The sequence below is a fragment of the Thunnus thynnus genome, chromosome 13 (genome assembly GCF_963924715.1).
Source record: "Thunnus thynnus chromosome 13, fThuThy2.1, whole genome shotgun sequence".
Lineage (NCBI taxonomy): Eukaryota > Metazoa > Chordata > Actinopteri > Scombriformes > Scombridae > Thunnus > Thunnus thynnus.
In genome coordinates, this window is record NC_089529.1 from 31,975,458 (window position 1) to 31,992,321 (window position 16,864).

At 39.9% G+C, this 16,864-nt stretch overlaps 2 protein-coding genes across 4 annotated transcripts in view; both read right to left on the reverse strand.

Moving 5' to 3' along the window:
- csf1rb (colony stimulating factor 1 receptor, b) overlaps nucleotides 1-681 on the reverse strand; it is a 34,656-nt gene extending 33,975 nt beyond the window's left edge. Inside the window, exon 1 of the mRNA XM_067609086.1 lies at nucleotides 564-681. Coding sequence (XP_067465187.1) covers nucleotides 564-618 — 55 coding nt within the window. The 5' untranslated portion in view covers nucleotides 619-681. The remainder of the gene's footprint in view (nucleotides 1-563) is intronic.
- Nucleotides 682-4,232: 3,551 nt separating this feature from the next.
- LOC137196227 (platelet-derived growth factor receptor beta-like) overlaps nucleotides 4,233-16,864 on the reverse strand; it is a 30,175-nt gene continuing 17,543 nt past the window's right edge. For all 3 annotated transcript variants that reach the window (XM_067609090.1, XM_067609088.1, XM_067609089.1), the window contains exons 12-28: nucleotides 16,705-16,816; nucleotides 16,527-16,629; nucleotides 16,315-16,423; nucleotides 16,125-16,219; nucleotides 13,359-13,491; nucleotides 12,781-12,885; nucleotides 12,162-12,266; nucleotides 8,999-9,101; nucleotides 8,783-8,904; nucleotides 8,262-8,377; nucleotides 7,503-7,625; nucleotides 7,313-7,424; nucleotides 6,880-6,979; nucleotides 5,843-5,948; nucleotides 5,658-5,766; nucleotides 5,431-5,569; nucleotides 4,233-5,352 (exon numbers count right to left, since the gene is read on the reverse strand). In XM_067609090.1, coding sequence (XP_067465191.1) covers nucleotides 5,226-5,352; nucleotides 5,431-5,569; nucleotides 5,658-5,766; nucleotides 5,843-5,948; nucleotides 6,880-6,979; nucleotides 7,313-7,424; nucleotides 7,503-7,625; nucleotides 8,262-8,377; nucleotides 8,783-8,904; nucleotides 8,999-9,101; nucleotides 12,162-12,266; nucleotides 12,781-12,885; nucleotides 13,359-13,491; nucleotides 16,125-16,219; nucleotides 16,315-16,423; nucleotides 16,527-16,629; nucleotides 16,705-16,816 — 1,919 coding nt within the window. In that variant the 3' untranslated portion in view covers nucleotides 4,233-5,225. The remainder of the gene's footprint in view (nucleotides 5,353-5,430; nucleotides 5,570-5,657; nucleotides 5,767-5,842; nucleotides 5,949-6,879; nucleotides 6,980-7,312; nucleotides 7,425-7,502; nucleotides 7,626-8,261; nucleotides 8,378-8,782; nucleotides 8,905-8,998; nucleotides 9,102-12,161; nucleotides 12,267-12,780; nucleotides 12,886-13,358; nucleotides 13,492-16,124; nucleotides 16,220-16,314; nucleotides 16,424-16,526; nucleotides 16,630-16,704; nucleotides 16,817-16,864) is intronic.

The window sequence follows — 16,864 nt, forward strand, 5'->3', positions numbered from 1 at the left end:
AGTTAATAGCTGTTTATAAACATTAATAACTGTTTATAAATAGTTAATAGCTGTTTATAAATAGTTAATAGCTGTTTATAAATAGTTAATAGCTGTTTATAAACAAGCAAACAGCCAATAACATTAATTTACACATGAATATTCATTGTTCACTCCACCAGTGTGTAGTGAAAACACGAATCTCCGGACTGGACGTCTTCCAGCACAGACTCATATAATAATACAATTATATGATATTAAATATTATGAAAAGTTTTGACAGCAGTGATTATATGTTTATAAAGCTCCCGTTAATGTTTAGTAACACAGTAAAGATATTTTTACAGATGCTCAGTAACTGCAGGAGGAAACTGCTCCTGTTTATAGTCGGTTCATTAAAGTTTAATTAATCTGATGTGAAGTTTATAAACATGTTTTAACGTCTGGGAATCATTTATTGTTTCATTTTTAGTCATATTTCCCCTCACACACATGAATAAAGCTCATAAAGTCTTAATAATCATTAATACGCAGGTAATTAACAGTGAACCAACAGTTAACGAACAGTTTTATTATTTTCTTACCGTCAGCTGAGCAGCAGCTGAGAACCATCGACAGCAGCAGCCAACGAAGCAACATCTTCTCTCCTGTTGTTGTTGTTCACACTGTTGGAGTCGAACCAACTCTGAGGCTGAAGGAGCTGCACTTCCTGTCTGTCAGACGCCAACCAACCACCGCCCTCCCCCCTCCACCCTCCACCCTCCACCCTCCCCGCTCCGCCCCCCATCATCAGTATAACAGGAGGCGTCCTGCTGCTCACCTGTTCAAGTCCTGCAGCGGTGGAAGAAGTACTCAAGTACATAAGTATTATGAGCTTGATGTAGTTAAAGTATTGCAGTAAAAGTACATAAGTATTATGAGCTTGATGTAGTTAAAGTATTGCAGTAAAAGTACATAAGTATTATGAGCTTGATGTAGTTAAAGTATTGCAGTAAAAGTACATAAGTATTATGAGCTTGATGTAGTTAAAGTATTGCAGTAAAAGTACATAAGTATTATGAGCTTGATGTAGTTAAAGTATTGCAGTAAAAGTACATAAGTATTATGAGCTTGATGTAGTTAAAGTATTGCAGTAAAAGTAGTGGTTTGGTCCCTCTGACTGATATATTATTATATATGACATCATTAGATTATTAATAGTGAAGCATCAGTGTTAGAGCAGCATGTTACTGTTGTAGCTGCTGGAGGTGGAGCTAGTTTACACTACTTTATATACAGTTAGCTAGTTTAGTCCAGTGGTTCCCAACCTAGGGGTCGGGGCCCCTCCAAAGGGTCGTGAGATGATTAATAGGAGGTGTAATGTGTTGATGCTACTACTACTTGATACTTTAGGGTCTAAACATTTATTGTTGTTATTAGACGAGGTCAGAAGATTACGTTCATTTACATGTGAAGGAAAATATTAACAGTGTCACAAACAACAACAGAAAAAGGAAAGAAGAAGAAAAGAAAAAGTGCTTCCTGTTGTAACACTTTCAGGTTCCTATCCATATACATACATATACACATATATATATATATATATATATATAACTATATTTATATATTCATACTCCCGTATATAACGATAAACTCTATTAAACAACCAGAAAATGAACATATTTGCATCCTTTAGTTGACTTTTATCAACATTTCAGTGTTATTTTATTCATCTTTTTAACTCAAACGTCCGTCCCACGTTCAAAACTCACATTCTCTTCTTTATTCTTACACTTTATCACAGTTTATCACAATCGTTAAGACACATTTCCTGAAACCTTCCACCGTTTTCTCAGAACTGTAAACACAAAACACGGTTTTCAAACTGTGTTGACTCTCAGACATCAACATAAAGACACTGGAGAGCAGTAAACAGTTAATTCATTTTACATTTTCCAAAGAAATATTCACAACTCAGTGACACAGTTTAGATATTAAATACTGACAGTAGTGATTCTCTGGATTCACAACTCAGTGACACAGTTTAGATATTAAATACTGACAGTCGTGATTCTCTGGATTCACAACTCGCACGCAGTTAAAACAGAGTTCTGCAAAAGACACGACGTCAATAAAAGCACATGACGGTTCTCTGTTAACAAGTCATTCACTCATTCATTCATTCACTCATTCATTCATTCATTCATTCATTCATTCGTTCATTCATTCATTCACTCACTCATTCATTCATTCATTCATTCATTCACTCATTCATTCACTCATTCATTCATTCATTCATTCACTCACTCATTCACTCACTCATTCATTCACTCATTCATTCACTCATTCATTCATTCATTCATTCATTCATTCACTCACTCATTCATTCATTCATTCATTCATTCATTCATTCACTCACTCATTCATTCATTCATTCATTCATTCACTCATTCATTCACTCATTCATTCATTCATTCATTCATTCACTCACTCATTCATTCATTCATTCATTCATTCACTCATTCATTCACTCATTCATTCATTCATTCATTCACTCACTCATTCATTCATTCATTCATTCATTCATTCATTCACTCATTCATTCACTCATTCATTCATTCATTCTTTCATTCATTCATTCACTCACTCATTCATTCATTCATTCACTCATTCATTCACTCATTCATTCATTCATTCATTCATTCATTCACTCACTCATTCATTCATTCATTCATTCATTCACTCACTCACTCATTCATTCATTCATTCACTCATTCATTCACTCACTCATTCATTCATTCATTCATTCATTCGTTCCTTCAGTCTCAGCATCACGTCGTTGTGCCGGGTCCGACCGGAGGACTTCATCTATATCAAAGGCGACCATCTGAGCCTCAGTGAAACCCCCCCACCCAGACCACCACAGGCCAGTTTCCTGGTCTGTAGGAGGTGTTTGCTGGTATGCGGGTTCAGTCATGGACCTTATACTGGGTGTACTGGTGGATGCAGACGTTCAGACAGGACGAAGACCCCCAACAACTGGAAGGAGATCTGGGCTGTTGCGTGGCCTGACGGTGGAGTCACATGACCTCCGGTTCTGCTCCTGCTGCTTCTCCTCTTCATCCACAAAACCGTCTTCAAACACTTTCTGAAGAACAAGCTCCATCTTCCTCCTCCTCTTCCTCCTCTGCCTCTCACACTGTCTCATCCATCGTCGGATTCAACCTTCCATTCACCAGCGTCGCCTGTGCGCTCTGAACTGGTTTATACTGGTTTCATCACATGGTAGCGTGTGAACTGTCTGTGCTGTGACTGTGTTTCACTTGTGCTCACTATTATATTATATTCTATAATGGCTGAACGTGTGTCAGCGAGCGAGGACGTGTCTCGTAGATCAATAACTGTGTTATTGATCAGATCAGATCAGTGTCAAATGTTTAAATATATTTGCTTTTCCATCATAACGATGATGATGATGTTCAGATCTTTTCTTTCTTCATCATCCCTTATATCTAAATAAATGAAGATGTGTCTCCTCTTCCTCCTCTCAGAGTCGACAGAAGTCACATTTATCTGCAGATTCTAAAGGAGACATGACAGCAGTCATGAATCCTCCGGTTCTGGTTGAAGATGCGTGTCCTATAAGCTCATCAGGAGACAGATTTCATCCTCACGCTTCATCTATAAATGAGATAAAGTGTCAGATTCCTGTTGAAGCTTCAACACACAGACAGAAAGAGGAAGACTTCAGTGAGTCACTTTAAACATTCTGCTTTTCTGAGAAAACAGAAACATTTTGAACTTTCAGCACATTTCTCAGCTTCAAACAGGAAGTAGAAAAACTGGAGGAGGAGGCGGGCAGAGTCACATGACCTGCTGGCAGGCCGTCAGAGAGGAGAAAACAAGCGACCAGGAGCACCAGGAGCACCAGGAGCACCTGAAACACCTGAAACACCTGAATACATACATATATATATGTATGTATATGTATATGTGTGTGTATATATATATATATATACACACACATATACATATAATATATATATATATATTATATGTATATGTGTGTGTGTGTGTGTGTGTGTGTATATATATATATATATATATATATATATATATATATATTATATATGTGTGTGTGTATATATATATTATATTTATTATATATGTGTCTGCTGTTAATAAATAACAGACCTCAGAATGCCATAATTAATATAATATTCAATAAACCATGTAATAATATAAATAACAGAATCAGTTTAAACTCCTGGATGTGATTTTAAATATTTTTTTTAATAAAGTTTCAGTTCAGATGAACATGAATCATGTAGAAAGTTTCTAAAAGCTGCCGAGATAAACGAGAGCAGATACACAGATACACAGATATAACAGATTTAATAGACATAACAGATATAACAGATATAAAGATATAAAACAGATATACAGATATTGCAGGATAATTCAGAGTAAATGAAGAATATGAAGCTGAATATCATAAAGTTATAAATCTGATTCAGAACCTGCTGTACAAACATTTCATTCACACCTCATGTTGTGTCTGTTTCCTGTCGCTTGACTCAAAAACACCTTTTTAAAGTCCATTTCTGTTGCAGCCTGACAGGCAACACTGTGGGCACAAAAACCTGTGAGCCTGCTGACTGCTGATGATGTCATGTTATAATGGAGATCTCAGAGTTAAACAAACCCTCTGCTCTGCCTGACAGGAGCAGCATAGAGGATGTAATGGGGTAATTTAACCCTCTGCTTTGCCTGACAGGAGCAGTGTAGAGGATGTAATAGGGTAATTTAACCCTCTGCTTTGCCTGACAGGAGCAGTGTAGAGGATGTAATAGGGTAATTTAACCCTCTGCTTTGCCTGACAGGAGCAGTGTAGAGGATGTAATGGGGTAATTTAACCCTCTGCTCTGCCTGACAGGAGCAGCGTAGAGGATGTAAAGGGGTAATTTAACCCTCTGCTCTGCCTGACAGGAGCAGCGTAGAGGATGTAATGGGGTAATTTAACCCTCTGCTCTGCTTGACAGGAGCAGCGTAGAGGATGTAATGGGGTAATTTAACCCTCTGCTTTGCCTGACAGGAGCAGCGTAGAGGATGTAATGGGGTAATTTAACCCTCTGCTCTGCCTGACAGGAGCAGTGTAGAGGATGTAGAGGGGTAATTTAACCCTCTGCTCTGCCTGACAGGAGCAGCGTAGAGGATGTAAAGGGGTAATTTAACCCTCTGCTCTGCCTGACAGGCAGCTTAGACCTTCACAGGCTGCTCTCCTCATCTTCATCACGGCTGCGGGACAACTTAGGGGCTGCATCCTCCTGTCTGTCCGCTGATGATGTCACTTCCTGTGCTCCAGGTGCATCCTGGTAGTCTGACAGCTGAGGGCTGCAGAGGAGACATCATCATCATCATCATCATCATCCTCATCTTCATCACAGTTAGTGCCTTGCTCGACGGTCATACCTGACTGCGTCCAGCGCAGCGCCGCTGCCGGTTTCTATGGTGATGTCAGTGATGGGGATGATGTAGGTGCCGTGGGAGGGGCCTGCCTCCTGTGGCTCCGCCTCCGACAGGTGAACTTTCATCTGGGGGGCGGGACTTACTGCGTACAAAGAGAAGGGGTGGAGTTTCAATGAGTTTCAATATTCTAAAGTGATTATTATTTATGAATAAAGTGATGAATGTTGCACCGTTGGTCTGATCTGTCTGGTCCTCAGCAGCTCTGGATGAACTCAGTCTGGATCGAACAACAGCTGGATTTTCTCCTCTCAGGAAGTCGTCGGTCAGCTGGACGAAGCGCTGACGAAGAAGAAGAGAAGTCAGACTGAAGTCGGACTGAAACTGTTCTAATAAGACTGAAGATTTATTGATTTACCTTCCTGTAGTCGTCCGTCAGCATGTTGCCGACGGAGACGACCAACGAGGAGAAAGCGGGTCTGTCCTGAGGTTTCTCCTCCCAGCACTGTTTCATCACATCGAAGCTGAAGACACAACAAACCTTCACGTTAAAGATCTGCTACTCTGCCTTTTTTTGACTCATTTTTATAAATCCTGATATGTTTATTTTAAACATATGTGACATTTTTATTCAACCAACAGTTGTTTAGATTTCTCTTAAATCCATCTTTCCTTACAGCCCAGATTCCTCTCTGTCCTCTAGCAGGCTGTTTCTGAAGATATTTACATAAATCTGCATTATTAATGAGCAGATTTACAGACTCAAGTTTGACTCATGTTACATGTGAGAGCAGTAAAAACATCTTCAACACCTTTTTCTTTTCCTGAAGTGATCCAGAATATATATTCTATTCTATATGTATGCATTCATGTTCCATTAATGAGTTCTGCTTGACGTTTCTTCCCGTTAAAGGGAGTTTTTCCTGCTCCTCCTGGAAGAATGTTGGGTCTCTGTATATTAAATTGTTCAGTCTAGACCTGCTCTATGTGGAGAGAACCCTGAGATAACATTTGGTGCTTTATAAATAAAATTGAATTGACTCGACCCCTTAAAATAAGGCAAAATCTACCTTCAGCCCCTCGTCACATGTTACGGTGTCTACTAGTTAACTTATTGATTCATTGGTTTATCGTTGAAAATGTCCTTTAAAGTTTCCTGCAAGTTACATCTTTAAATGTCTAGTTTAGTCCAACAGTCCAGAACTCAAAGATATTCAGTTTGTTCCACAAAGAAAAGCAATAAATCATCACAGAAAAGACTGAAACCAGCTTAGTTTATGTGTCAATTATCAAAATAGTCACTGATTAATCTTCTAATGATCGACTAAGCAGCTCTAGAAAGTTACAGTAATCCACAAGAAACAAAGCAAACTGTCCTCGTATCCCACATTAACCAACTCTGCAGTTCATTTCTGTCTGACAGCAGTGAACACGCATGTGTGTCGTGTGTCATACATGTTGTGGGGAGCGTGGTCGGGGCGGTTCATACGGTATCCTCTCTTCAGAGCGCAGTAAAACTCCTGGGTCATGGGGAGGTCGGGGTACGGGCTCCCACCTGGGTCAAAAGGCACAACATACTGCTGAAGGAACATTTAAAACTGATCAGTGACTCCTCTCAGGATGTTTACCAGCTGTGAAAACAAATGTCATATTTTAAATCACCTCTTTTCTTTATTAACTAACACATGTGGAATCGATAAAACTGCAAAATTAAATTTAGAAGAAGAAACCAAGTAGAGGATTTATTCTCCTCCTACTGCAGCAGGTGGATGGATATGCATCAGTCTAACTACAGGATTTATTCAAATTAAACACATATTTGATAACTTTATCACCAAAAAAACAAAAACATAGAATAAAACGGTATCAAATATGTTTTCCTGTTTACCGAGAGAGAAGATCTCCCACAGCAGGACTCCGTAGGACCAGACGTCGCTCTGAGAGCTGTAGATGTTCTGGAAGATGCTCTCTGGTGACATCCACTTCACCGGCAGGAAGGTCTGAAAGTAAAACAACATCATGTGATCTGACGACATTAATTAGCTTTCTGTTAACGAGGTGAAATTAAGTTAACATACGTTTCCCCTGGCGACGTAGTCCTGATCCTTCGGAAGGTCTCGGGCCAGACCGAAGTCACAGACCTTCACCAGCTTCCCCTCACAGACCAGGACGTTCCTCGCTGCCAGGTCCCTGTGGACACACTGCAACACGGCATCATAACACGTCAACACACAACACGGCATGGTAACACGTCAACACACAACACGGCATCATAACACGTCAACACACAACACGGCATCGTAACACGTCAACACACAACACGGCATCATAACACGTCAACACACAACACGGCATCATAACACGTCAACACACAACACGGCATCATAACACGTCAACACACAACACGGCATGGTAACACGTCAACACACAACACGGCATCATAACACGTCAACACACAACACGGCATCATAACACGTCAACACACAACACGGCATCATAACACGTCAACACACAACACGGCATGGTAGCTGTGTAGTGATCAGTGATGTATTGATCAGCTGTGTAGTGATCAGTGATGTATTGATCAGCTGTGTAGTGATTGGTGATGTATTGATCAGCTGTGAAGTGATTAGTGATGTATTGATCAGCTGTGTAGTGATCAGTGATGTACTGATCAGCTGTGAAGTGATCAGTGATGTATTGATCAGCTGTGTAGTGATCAGTGATGTACTGATCAGCTGTGAAGTGATCAGTGATGTATTGATCAGCTGTGTAGTGATCAGTGATGAATTGATCAGCTGTGTAGTGATTAGTGATGTACTGATCAGTGACCGTACGTTTCTGGAGGAGAGGAAGTCCATGGCCTGAGAGATCTGGTAGGAGAAGCTGAGGAGGTCGTTGAGGCTGAGGAGAGGAGAGTCACTGAGGAGGAGAGACGACGCCTCCTGCTGGTCTGAAGGAGGAAAACAAAACGAGTCACATCACTCAGATCAATATACTTAATCAATACCATTCATCTAAATCCAGTTTTACATTATTGATGTAAGACTTTTCATACAGGAGAGAACATGTAATACATCTAACAACTGTGTCACAATTAAGAAAACACTTTTTACATGTCATTAAATTAGTATTAATTTAACTTTGTTAATAATCATATTGATGAAATGTAACATAATTTTATAATAATGTGAAACATTTGTCAGATTAGTCATCAGTGTAAACACACTCATTAATATTCCTGTATTGCATCTATTTATATCAAATGTTCTATGTCAATAAAGTTTTTATGATTAATAATAGTTCGGTATAAATATGATCCACACTCAGACAGGTTCACTCGTTGTGTTTGTGTCACCTGGTGAGGTGTACGGCGTCTCGTACACTGCAGGTTCGATGTCGGCGTAGCTGAGCTCCTGCATGGCGACGTACTGAACGCTCTCCTCTTTATTCATGTCCATGTAGCCTCCGTCAGCATCGCTGCAGACGACACCACGTTTCAGACATTATTTATTACTTATTATATTATTTAATTTATTATACTGAATGTGTGTGTGTGTGTGTGTGTGTTGACCTCTTGGTGTGTGCGTCACTCTGTAGGAAGGTGTGTTTGTTCCGCTGCAGGTAGTTCACCAGGTCTCCATGACGACAGAACTCAGTGATCAGATAGACAGGACCTGGAGAGACCAACAGGTAAAGTTCAGAGGTCTGAACCAGGAAGCAGGTTTGTGGTCAGCAGGTAACTTCAGGTGTAACTCTGGGTTTTCAGTCCTACAACATGCGGTTCACCTCTTACCAGGGTTCATCACCATGGTAACTGATGCTGAACAGTTAACCTGCTCCTGGAGCAGGATCAACACTCCGACCACTGACCAATCACATCACTGGAAAAAAAGAGTCATCATTCCTACAGGATCCCGACATGGACAAAAGTCCAAGGAGATCGTTTACGACACTAAACACATATTTTAATAGTTTAATAGTGATTTTACTCTCTGATCACATCACATCAGACAACTGCAGATAAACACCAGAGATCAATAATCCTCACTGTTAATTGGCTCCATGATTATAAATCATCAGTCATTAAATACTTTTACACTCTTTGCTTCAGCAGCAGAAACAGTCTGACGTTACTTTAAGTTTGTTATGTGACATATTCAGATGGTTTGTAAACAGTGAAAATACTCCCTCTATACTTCAGTCATATAGAATAATTCCTACATGGATTTTATTTATTTATGATTTCTAGTGTTTGTTGTATGATTACAGGCTCGTTTACATTCACTTGGTTGAATCTGCAGGTTCTTGGTTTCACTGTTTCATCTCATATGAAGAACTTCATTCATGGTTCTGATGACGTCACTCCTTATTAACGACCCGCCTCTTTCACATGAACGAGCTCGTTATTAACGACCCGCCTCTTTCACATGAACGCGCTCGCAGCTGTTAAACCAGAGTTACTGAGCTGGTTGGTAACAGCTTCATAGTTCTGGTTCTGGACGGACAATGTGAGGCTCAGTGAAGCCAGATAACCAGAAGATATCCTGGATATGTTGAACCTGCTTCTACTTCAGACCTCAGGTGTCGCAGTTATGTTAAGCACTGATAAGCATCTGTGTATCTGATCAGACAGAAACCGAGCCAGACACCACTGAAAGACAAATAGTTTTACATCATGAGTCACACTGACAGAAACAAACAGAAGGAAGGTTAGGTTTCACATTGAGGTTTATATAGAATTAATCAAGGATTAGTTTAGGATTAGTAGAAGAATTTATGTAGAATTTAGATTAGTCTAGGATTAAATCAGGCTTAGTTTGAGGTTTGTAGATTATTTTAGGATTAATCTAGGATTAAGTCAGGATTAGTTTAAGATTAATACAGGATTCAGGTTACTGTAACTCTAGGATTACATCAGGATTAGTGTAGGATTAGTACAGGAGTAATCTAGAATTAAATCAGGATTATTTTAAGATTTGTTTAGGATTAAGACAGGATTAGTCTAGGATAAAGTCAGGATTAGTACATGATCAGGATTAGTTTAGGATCAGTCTAGGATAAAGTCAGGATTAGTCTAGGATAAAGTCAGGATTAGTCTAGGATAAAGTCAGGATTAGTTTAAGATAAAGTCAGGATTAGTCTAGGATAAAGTCAGGATTAGTACATGATCAGGATTAGTTTAGGATCAGTCTAGGATAAAGTCAGGATTAGTCTAGGATAAAGTCAGGATTAGTTTAGGATAAAGTCAGGATTAGTCTAGGATAAAGTCAGGATTAGTCTAGGATAAAGTCAGGATTAGTTTAGGATAAAGTCAGGATTAGTCTAGGATAAAGTCAGGATTAGTCTAGGATGAAGTCAGGATTAGTCTAGGATAAAGTCAGGATTAGTCTAGGATGAAGTCAGGATTAGTCTAGGATGAAGTCAGGATTAGTCTAGGATAAAGTCAGGATTAGTCTAGGATGAAGTCAGGATTAGTCTAGGATGAAGTCAGGATTAGTCTAGGATAAAGTCAGGATTAGTCTAGGATGAAGTCAGGATTAGTCTAGGATGAAGTCAGGATTAGTCTAGGATGAAGTCAGGATTAGTTTAGGATAAAGTCAGGATTAGTCTAGGATGAAGTCAGGATTAGTCTAGGATAAAGTCAGGATTAGTTTAGGATAAAGTCAGGATTAGTCTAGGATAAAGTCAGGATTAGTCTAGGATAAAGTCAGGATTAGTACATGATCAGGATTAGTTTAGGATCAGTCTAGGATAAAGTAAGGATTAGTCTAGGATAAAGTCAGGATTAGTCTAGGATGAAGTCAGGATTAGTCTAGGATGAAGTCAGGATTAGTCTAGGATGAAGTCAGGATTAGTTTAGGATAAAGTCAGGATTAGTCTAGGATAAAGTCAGGATTAGTCTAGGATAAAGTCAGGATTAGTACATGATCAGGATTAGTTTAGGATCAGTCTAGGATAAAGTCAGGATTAGTCTAGGATGAAGTCAGGATTAGTTTAGGATAAAGTCAGGATTAGTTTAGGATAAAGTCAGGATTAGTCTAGGATAAAGTCAGGATTAGTTTAGGATAAAGTCAGGATTAGTTTAGGATAAAGTCAGGATTAGTTTAGGATAAAGTCAGGATTAGTCTAGGATAAAGTCAGGATTAGTTTAGGATAAAGTCAGGATTAGTTTAGGATAAAGTCAGGATTAGTCTAGGATAAAGTCAGGATTAGTCTAGGATAAAGTCAGGATTAGTACATGATCAGGATTAGTTTAGGATCAGTCTAGGATAAAGTCAGGATTAGTCTAGGATGAAGTCAGGATTAGTTTAGGATAAAGTCAGGATTAGTTTAGGATAAAGTCAGGATTAGTCTAGGATCAAGTCAGGATTAGTCTAGGATAAAGTCAGGATTAGTCTAGGATGAAGTCAGGATTAGTCTAGGATGAAGTTAGGATTAGTTTAGGATTAGTCTAGGATAAAGTCAGGATTAGTTTAGGACCAGTCTAGGATAAAGTCAGGATTAGTCTAGGATGAAGTCAGGATTAGTCTAGGATAAAGTCAGGATTAGTCTAGGATAAAGTCAGGATTAGTTTAGGATTAGTCTAGGATAAAGTCAGGATTAGTTTAGGATTAGTCTAGGATAAAGTCAGGATTAGTCTAGGATAAAGTCAGGATTAGTTTAGGATTAGTCTAGGATAAAGTCAGGATTAGTTTAGGGTCAGTTTATGATTAAGTCAGGATTAAAGCGGGTACCTCCTCTAGTGCACGCTCCGAGCAGATTTACAACGTTCAGGTGAGGACCGAGATGAACCAAAACCTTCAACTCCGACATCAGAGACTGAACTGCACCACTGCTTTCTGATCACACACACACACACACACACACACACACACACACACACACACACACACACACACACACACAGACAGGACACTTTAGCCTTGGTAGCCTTATGTTCAGGATAATTCATACTTATTCTGACTTTTTGTTTGTGAAATTTAAAGATTTGCCTTTGAAATGACAGCAGGGTTATGACTGTAATCAAACCTTCTTATTTTGGGTACATTATTTTCAGGCTTGTACACAAAATGAGGTCGTCTGGTAAGACATTAAGACTTTAAAACAGGAACTTTATTTTAAATTGTGGAGATGATGTCAACGTTTCCAAACATGTCAAATCTTAGTTTTCATGAAATGTGTCTGAAATGAAGCAGCAGACGTGGAATATTTCCATCTGATGCAGACATGAAAACACAGAGTTTATGCTTTGAATATTTCACTTAAAGGAAACATGATGAACACACAGCAGATTATATATATATATATATATATATATATTATAAGACTGTGATTTTACTGACAGACACATACGTTTGACCATCTTCACAGCCACTTTAGTCGTAGAGTGAGAGTGAAGCAGACCAGAGACCGTCGCCTCGACAACACGACCAAACGCACCTGAACCCAACACCTGACCTGGAGACAGACAGACAGACAGACAGACAGACAGACAGACAGACAGGTCAGAGAGACAGACAGACAGACAGACAGACAGACAGACAGACAGGTCAGAGAGACAGACAGACAGACAGACAGACAGACAGACAGATTATTCTGAAAGAGCAAACGTCTGACATGATTGAAACAGGATTAATTCAAGATCAATTCAGGATTAATTCAGAATAAATTTTGTAGTTTAATATAATACCTGCTCCGGGGGATTCCCTAGTACAATGTGGTCTTTCCCTATACTACATCATTTTAGGGATTACGTAGTATTTAATTATTTCTGGGATTACCTCGTACTACCTGCATAATACCTTGTACTCTATAGTCTCTGGGATTAATGTCGTCCTATCTGGGGATTACCCAGTACTACATTATCTCTGGGGATTACCTGTTACTATGTCACCTCAGTATTACATAGTACTATGTGTTATCAGTATTACCTAGTACTACGTTGTCTCGTGGTATTTCCCAGGTGGAGCTGTATGGCAGGTGGGCGGGGTCGAGGTAGGTGTACTGCTGTCCATCAGGACTCACTGACTCGATCACCTTCCAACGAACTTCATAACGAGGTTTCTGAACAAACAAGAAGAGTCGACAAAAGACTAAACATGATTCAGCTCCAGCAACGGTGCTTGAGCTAAGATATAACAGGACAAGTATAGAGACAAATCCTTTGTCCGATGCAGTTAGGAGGTCATTAGTGACTTTCACCAGTGCTGTCTCTGTGCTATGATGCCTCTAAATCCTGACTGGAAATCCTCAAATAAACTATTGTTATGTAGAAAGTCACATAACTGATTAGAGACTGCTTTCTCAAGGATCTTAGAGAGAAATGGAAGGTTAGATATAGGTCTATAATTGGCTAAAACACCTGAATCAAGAGTAGGCTTCTTAAGAAGAGGTTTAATTACAGCTACTTTAAAGGACTGTGGTACATAGCCTGTTACTAAAGACAGATTGATCATATCTAGTAAAGAAGTGCTCACTAAGGGTAAGACTTCCTTAAGCAGCCTAGTTGGGATGGGGTCTAAGAGACAGGTTGATGGTTTAGCTGAACAAATCATTGAAGTTAGTTCAGACAAGTCTACTGGAGAAAAACAGTCCAAATATATGTCAGGATTTACAGCTGTTTCTAAGGTTCCTGTGTTTGGGGAGAGAACGGTGTCTGTTGAGGGCAGGAGGTGGTTAATTTTGTCTCTAATAGTTAGAATTTCATCATTAAAGAAGCTCATAAAGTCGTTACTACTGAGAGCTATAGGAATACATGGATCAGTAGAGTTATGACTCTTTGTCAGCCAAAGTGCTGAAAAGGAACCTAGGGCAGTTTTTATTCTCTTCTATTAATGCTGAGTAATAGGCGGCTCTGGCATTACAGAGGGCCTTCCTATATGTTTTAACACTATCTTGCCAGACTAAGCGAGACTCTTCTAGTTTGGTGGAACGCCAAATCCTTTCAAGTTTTCATGATGTTTGCTTTAATTTGCGGGTTTGGGAGTTAAACCATGGAGCTAACCTCTTATGTTTTATTATCTTCTTTTTTAAGGGGGCGATGGAGTCGAGTGTTATTCGTAATGAGCCTGCAGCTCTATCAACAAGATTATCAGTTTGGGAGGAACTAAAGTTAACATAAGAGTCCTCTGTAGTATTGAGACATGGCAGTGAATTCAGTACTGATGGAATTGCTTCCTTAAATTTATCTACAACACTATCAGATAGACATCTAGTGAGGACATTTTTGTCTAGTGGTGTGTAATCCAGTAACAGGAATTCAAGAGTTATTAAGTAATGATCTGATAAAATAGGATTTTGTGGAAAAACTATTAAATGTTCAATTTCAATCCCATAAGTCAGAACAAGGTGGAGGGTGTGGTTCAGACGGTGAGTGGGATTATTTACACACTGAGAGAAGCCAGTTGAGTCTAATAATGAGATAAATGCAGTACTGAGACTGTCACTATCAACGTCCACATGAATATTAAATCACCTACTATAATTACTTTATCTGTACTAAGGACTAAATCCGACAAAAACTCTGAGAGTTCAGATCAGAGTTCAGAGTACAGACCAGGAGGACGGTTCACTATAACACATAGAACTGGCTGTAAAGTTTTCCAGGTTGGCTGAGAGACTAAGAACAAGACTTTCTAATCAGTTATAATGAAGTTCAGGTCTAGAGTTGATAATGAGGCTGCTACTCCTCCTCCTCGGCCAGTGTCTGGAGGAATGTGAGTATTAATATGACTGGGAGGACTGGATTCATTTAGACTGACATGTTCTTCATGACACAGCCAGGTTTCAGTAAGACAATCAATCAATATGATGATCTGGGATTAAATCGTTTACTAATACGGCTTCAGATGACAGAGATCTAATGTTCAAGAGTCCACATTTAATTCTCTTATTTTGTTGTACTATTGCAGTAGTGGTTTTAATTTTTACTAGATTTCTAAGTATGACTCTTCTTTTATTTACTTTGGATTTAATTGATTTAAGTGCTACTGAGGTACTGCTGAGTCACTACTGAGTTACTACTGCATTACTACTGAGGTACTGCTGAGTCACTACTGAGTTACTACTGCATTACTACTGAGGAACTGCTGAGTCACTACTGAGTTACTACTGCATTACTACTGAGGTACTGCTGAGTCACTACTGAGTTACTACTGCATTACTACTGAGGTACTGCTGAGTCACTATTGAGTTACTACTGCATTACTACTGAGGTACTGCTGAGTCACTATTGAGTTACTACTGCATTACTACTGAGGTTCTGCTGAGTTACTACTGAGTTACTACTGCATTACTACCGAGGTACTGCTGAGTCACTACTGAGTTACTACTGCATTACTACCGAGGTACTGCTGAGTTACTACTGAGTTACTACTGCATTACTACCGAGGTACTGCTGAGTTACTACTGAGTTACTACTGCATTACTACCGAGGTACTGCTGAGTCACTACTGAGTTACTACTGCATTACTACCGAGGTACTGCTGAGTCACTACTGAGTTACTACTGCATTACTACCGAGGTACTGCTGAGTCACTATTGAGTTACTACTGCATTACTACTGAGGTACTGCTGAGTCACTATTGAGTTACTACTGCATTACTACTGAGGTACTGCTGAGTCACTATTGAGTTACTACTGCATTACTACTGAGGTACTGCTGAGTCACTATTGAGTTACTACTGAGGAATACTAACTTTTCTCCAGAGGACAATGAGGATGATGAGGAAGATGATTGCGATGACAACCAGAACCAAAACCGCCGCCAACACTGCAACCTGGGACAGGAGAGCTGGAGACAGAGAGAGAGACAGGGAGACAAATAGTCTGTCAGTATTATGGTGTACTGCAGTAGTACTGCATTAGTACTGCAGTATTAGTACTTACAGGAGGACAGTATTCGCAGGTCTCTGGCTCTTCGTCCTGCAGAGTTTTTGGCTTCACAGCGAACAGCTGACAGAGAGCTGAGACTCTGCAGAGTCAATAGACTGCGTACCTGCACAGGTGAGAGGCACCTTCATCATCATCTTCATCATCATCATCATCATCATCATCATCATCTCTCTGCTCTCTAATGACATCACAGTGATGATGTTTACCTGAGTGACTCCTCTGTCCTCCACCTCTGTGATGTTCTCCTGCACAGCCACGCCCCCAGAGGCTCCTGATTGGCTCCTCCAGCTGCCCGTCATGTTATGGCACCTAGAGGAGACCGTTACCATGGTAACATGGATGTTGTGTGTGTGTGTGTGTGTGTGTGTGTGTGTGTGTGTTTACCTGTGTGAGCTGTGACAAGTGTACCAGGTGACAGATGGGGGCGGAGCTCCCTCACTGACACACAGCACCGCCTTACTGCCAACCTCCGACAGAGACGTGATCCTGGGGGGCGCTACACACAAACACACACACACACACACACACACACACACAGTGAGCT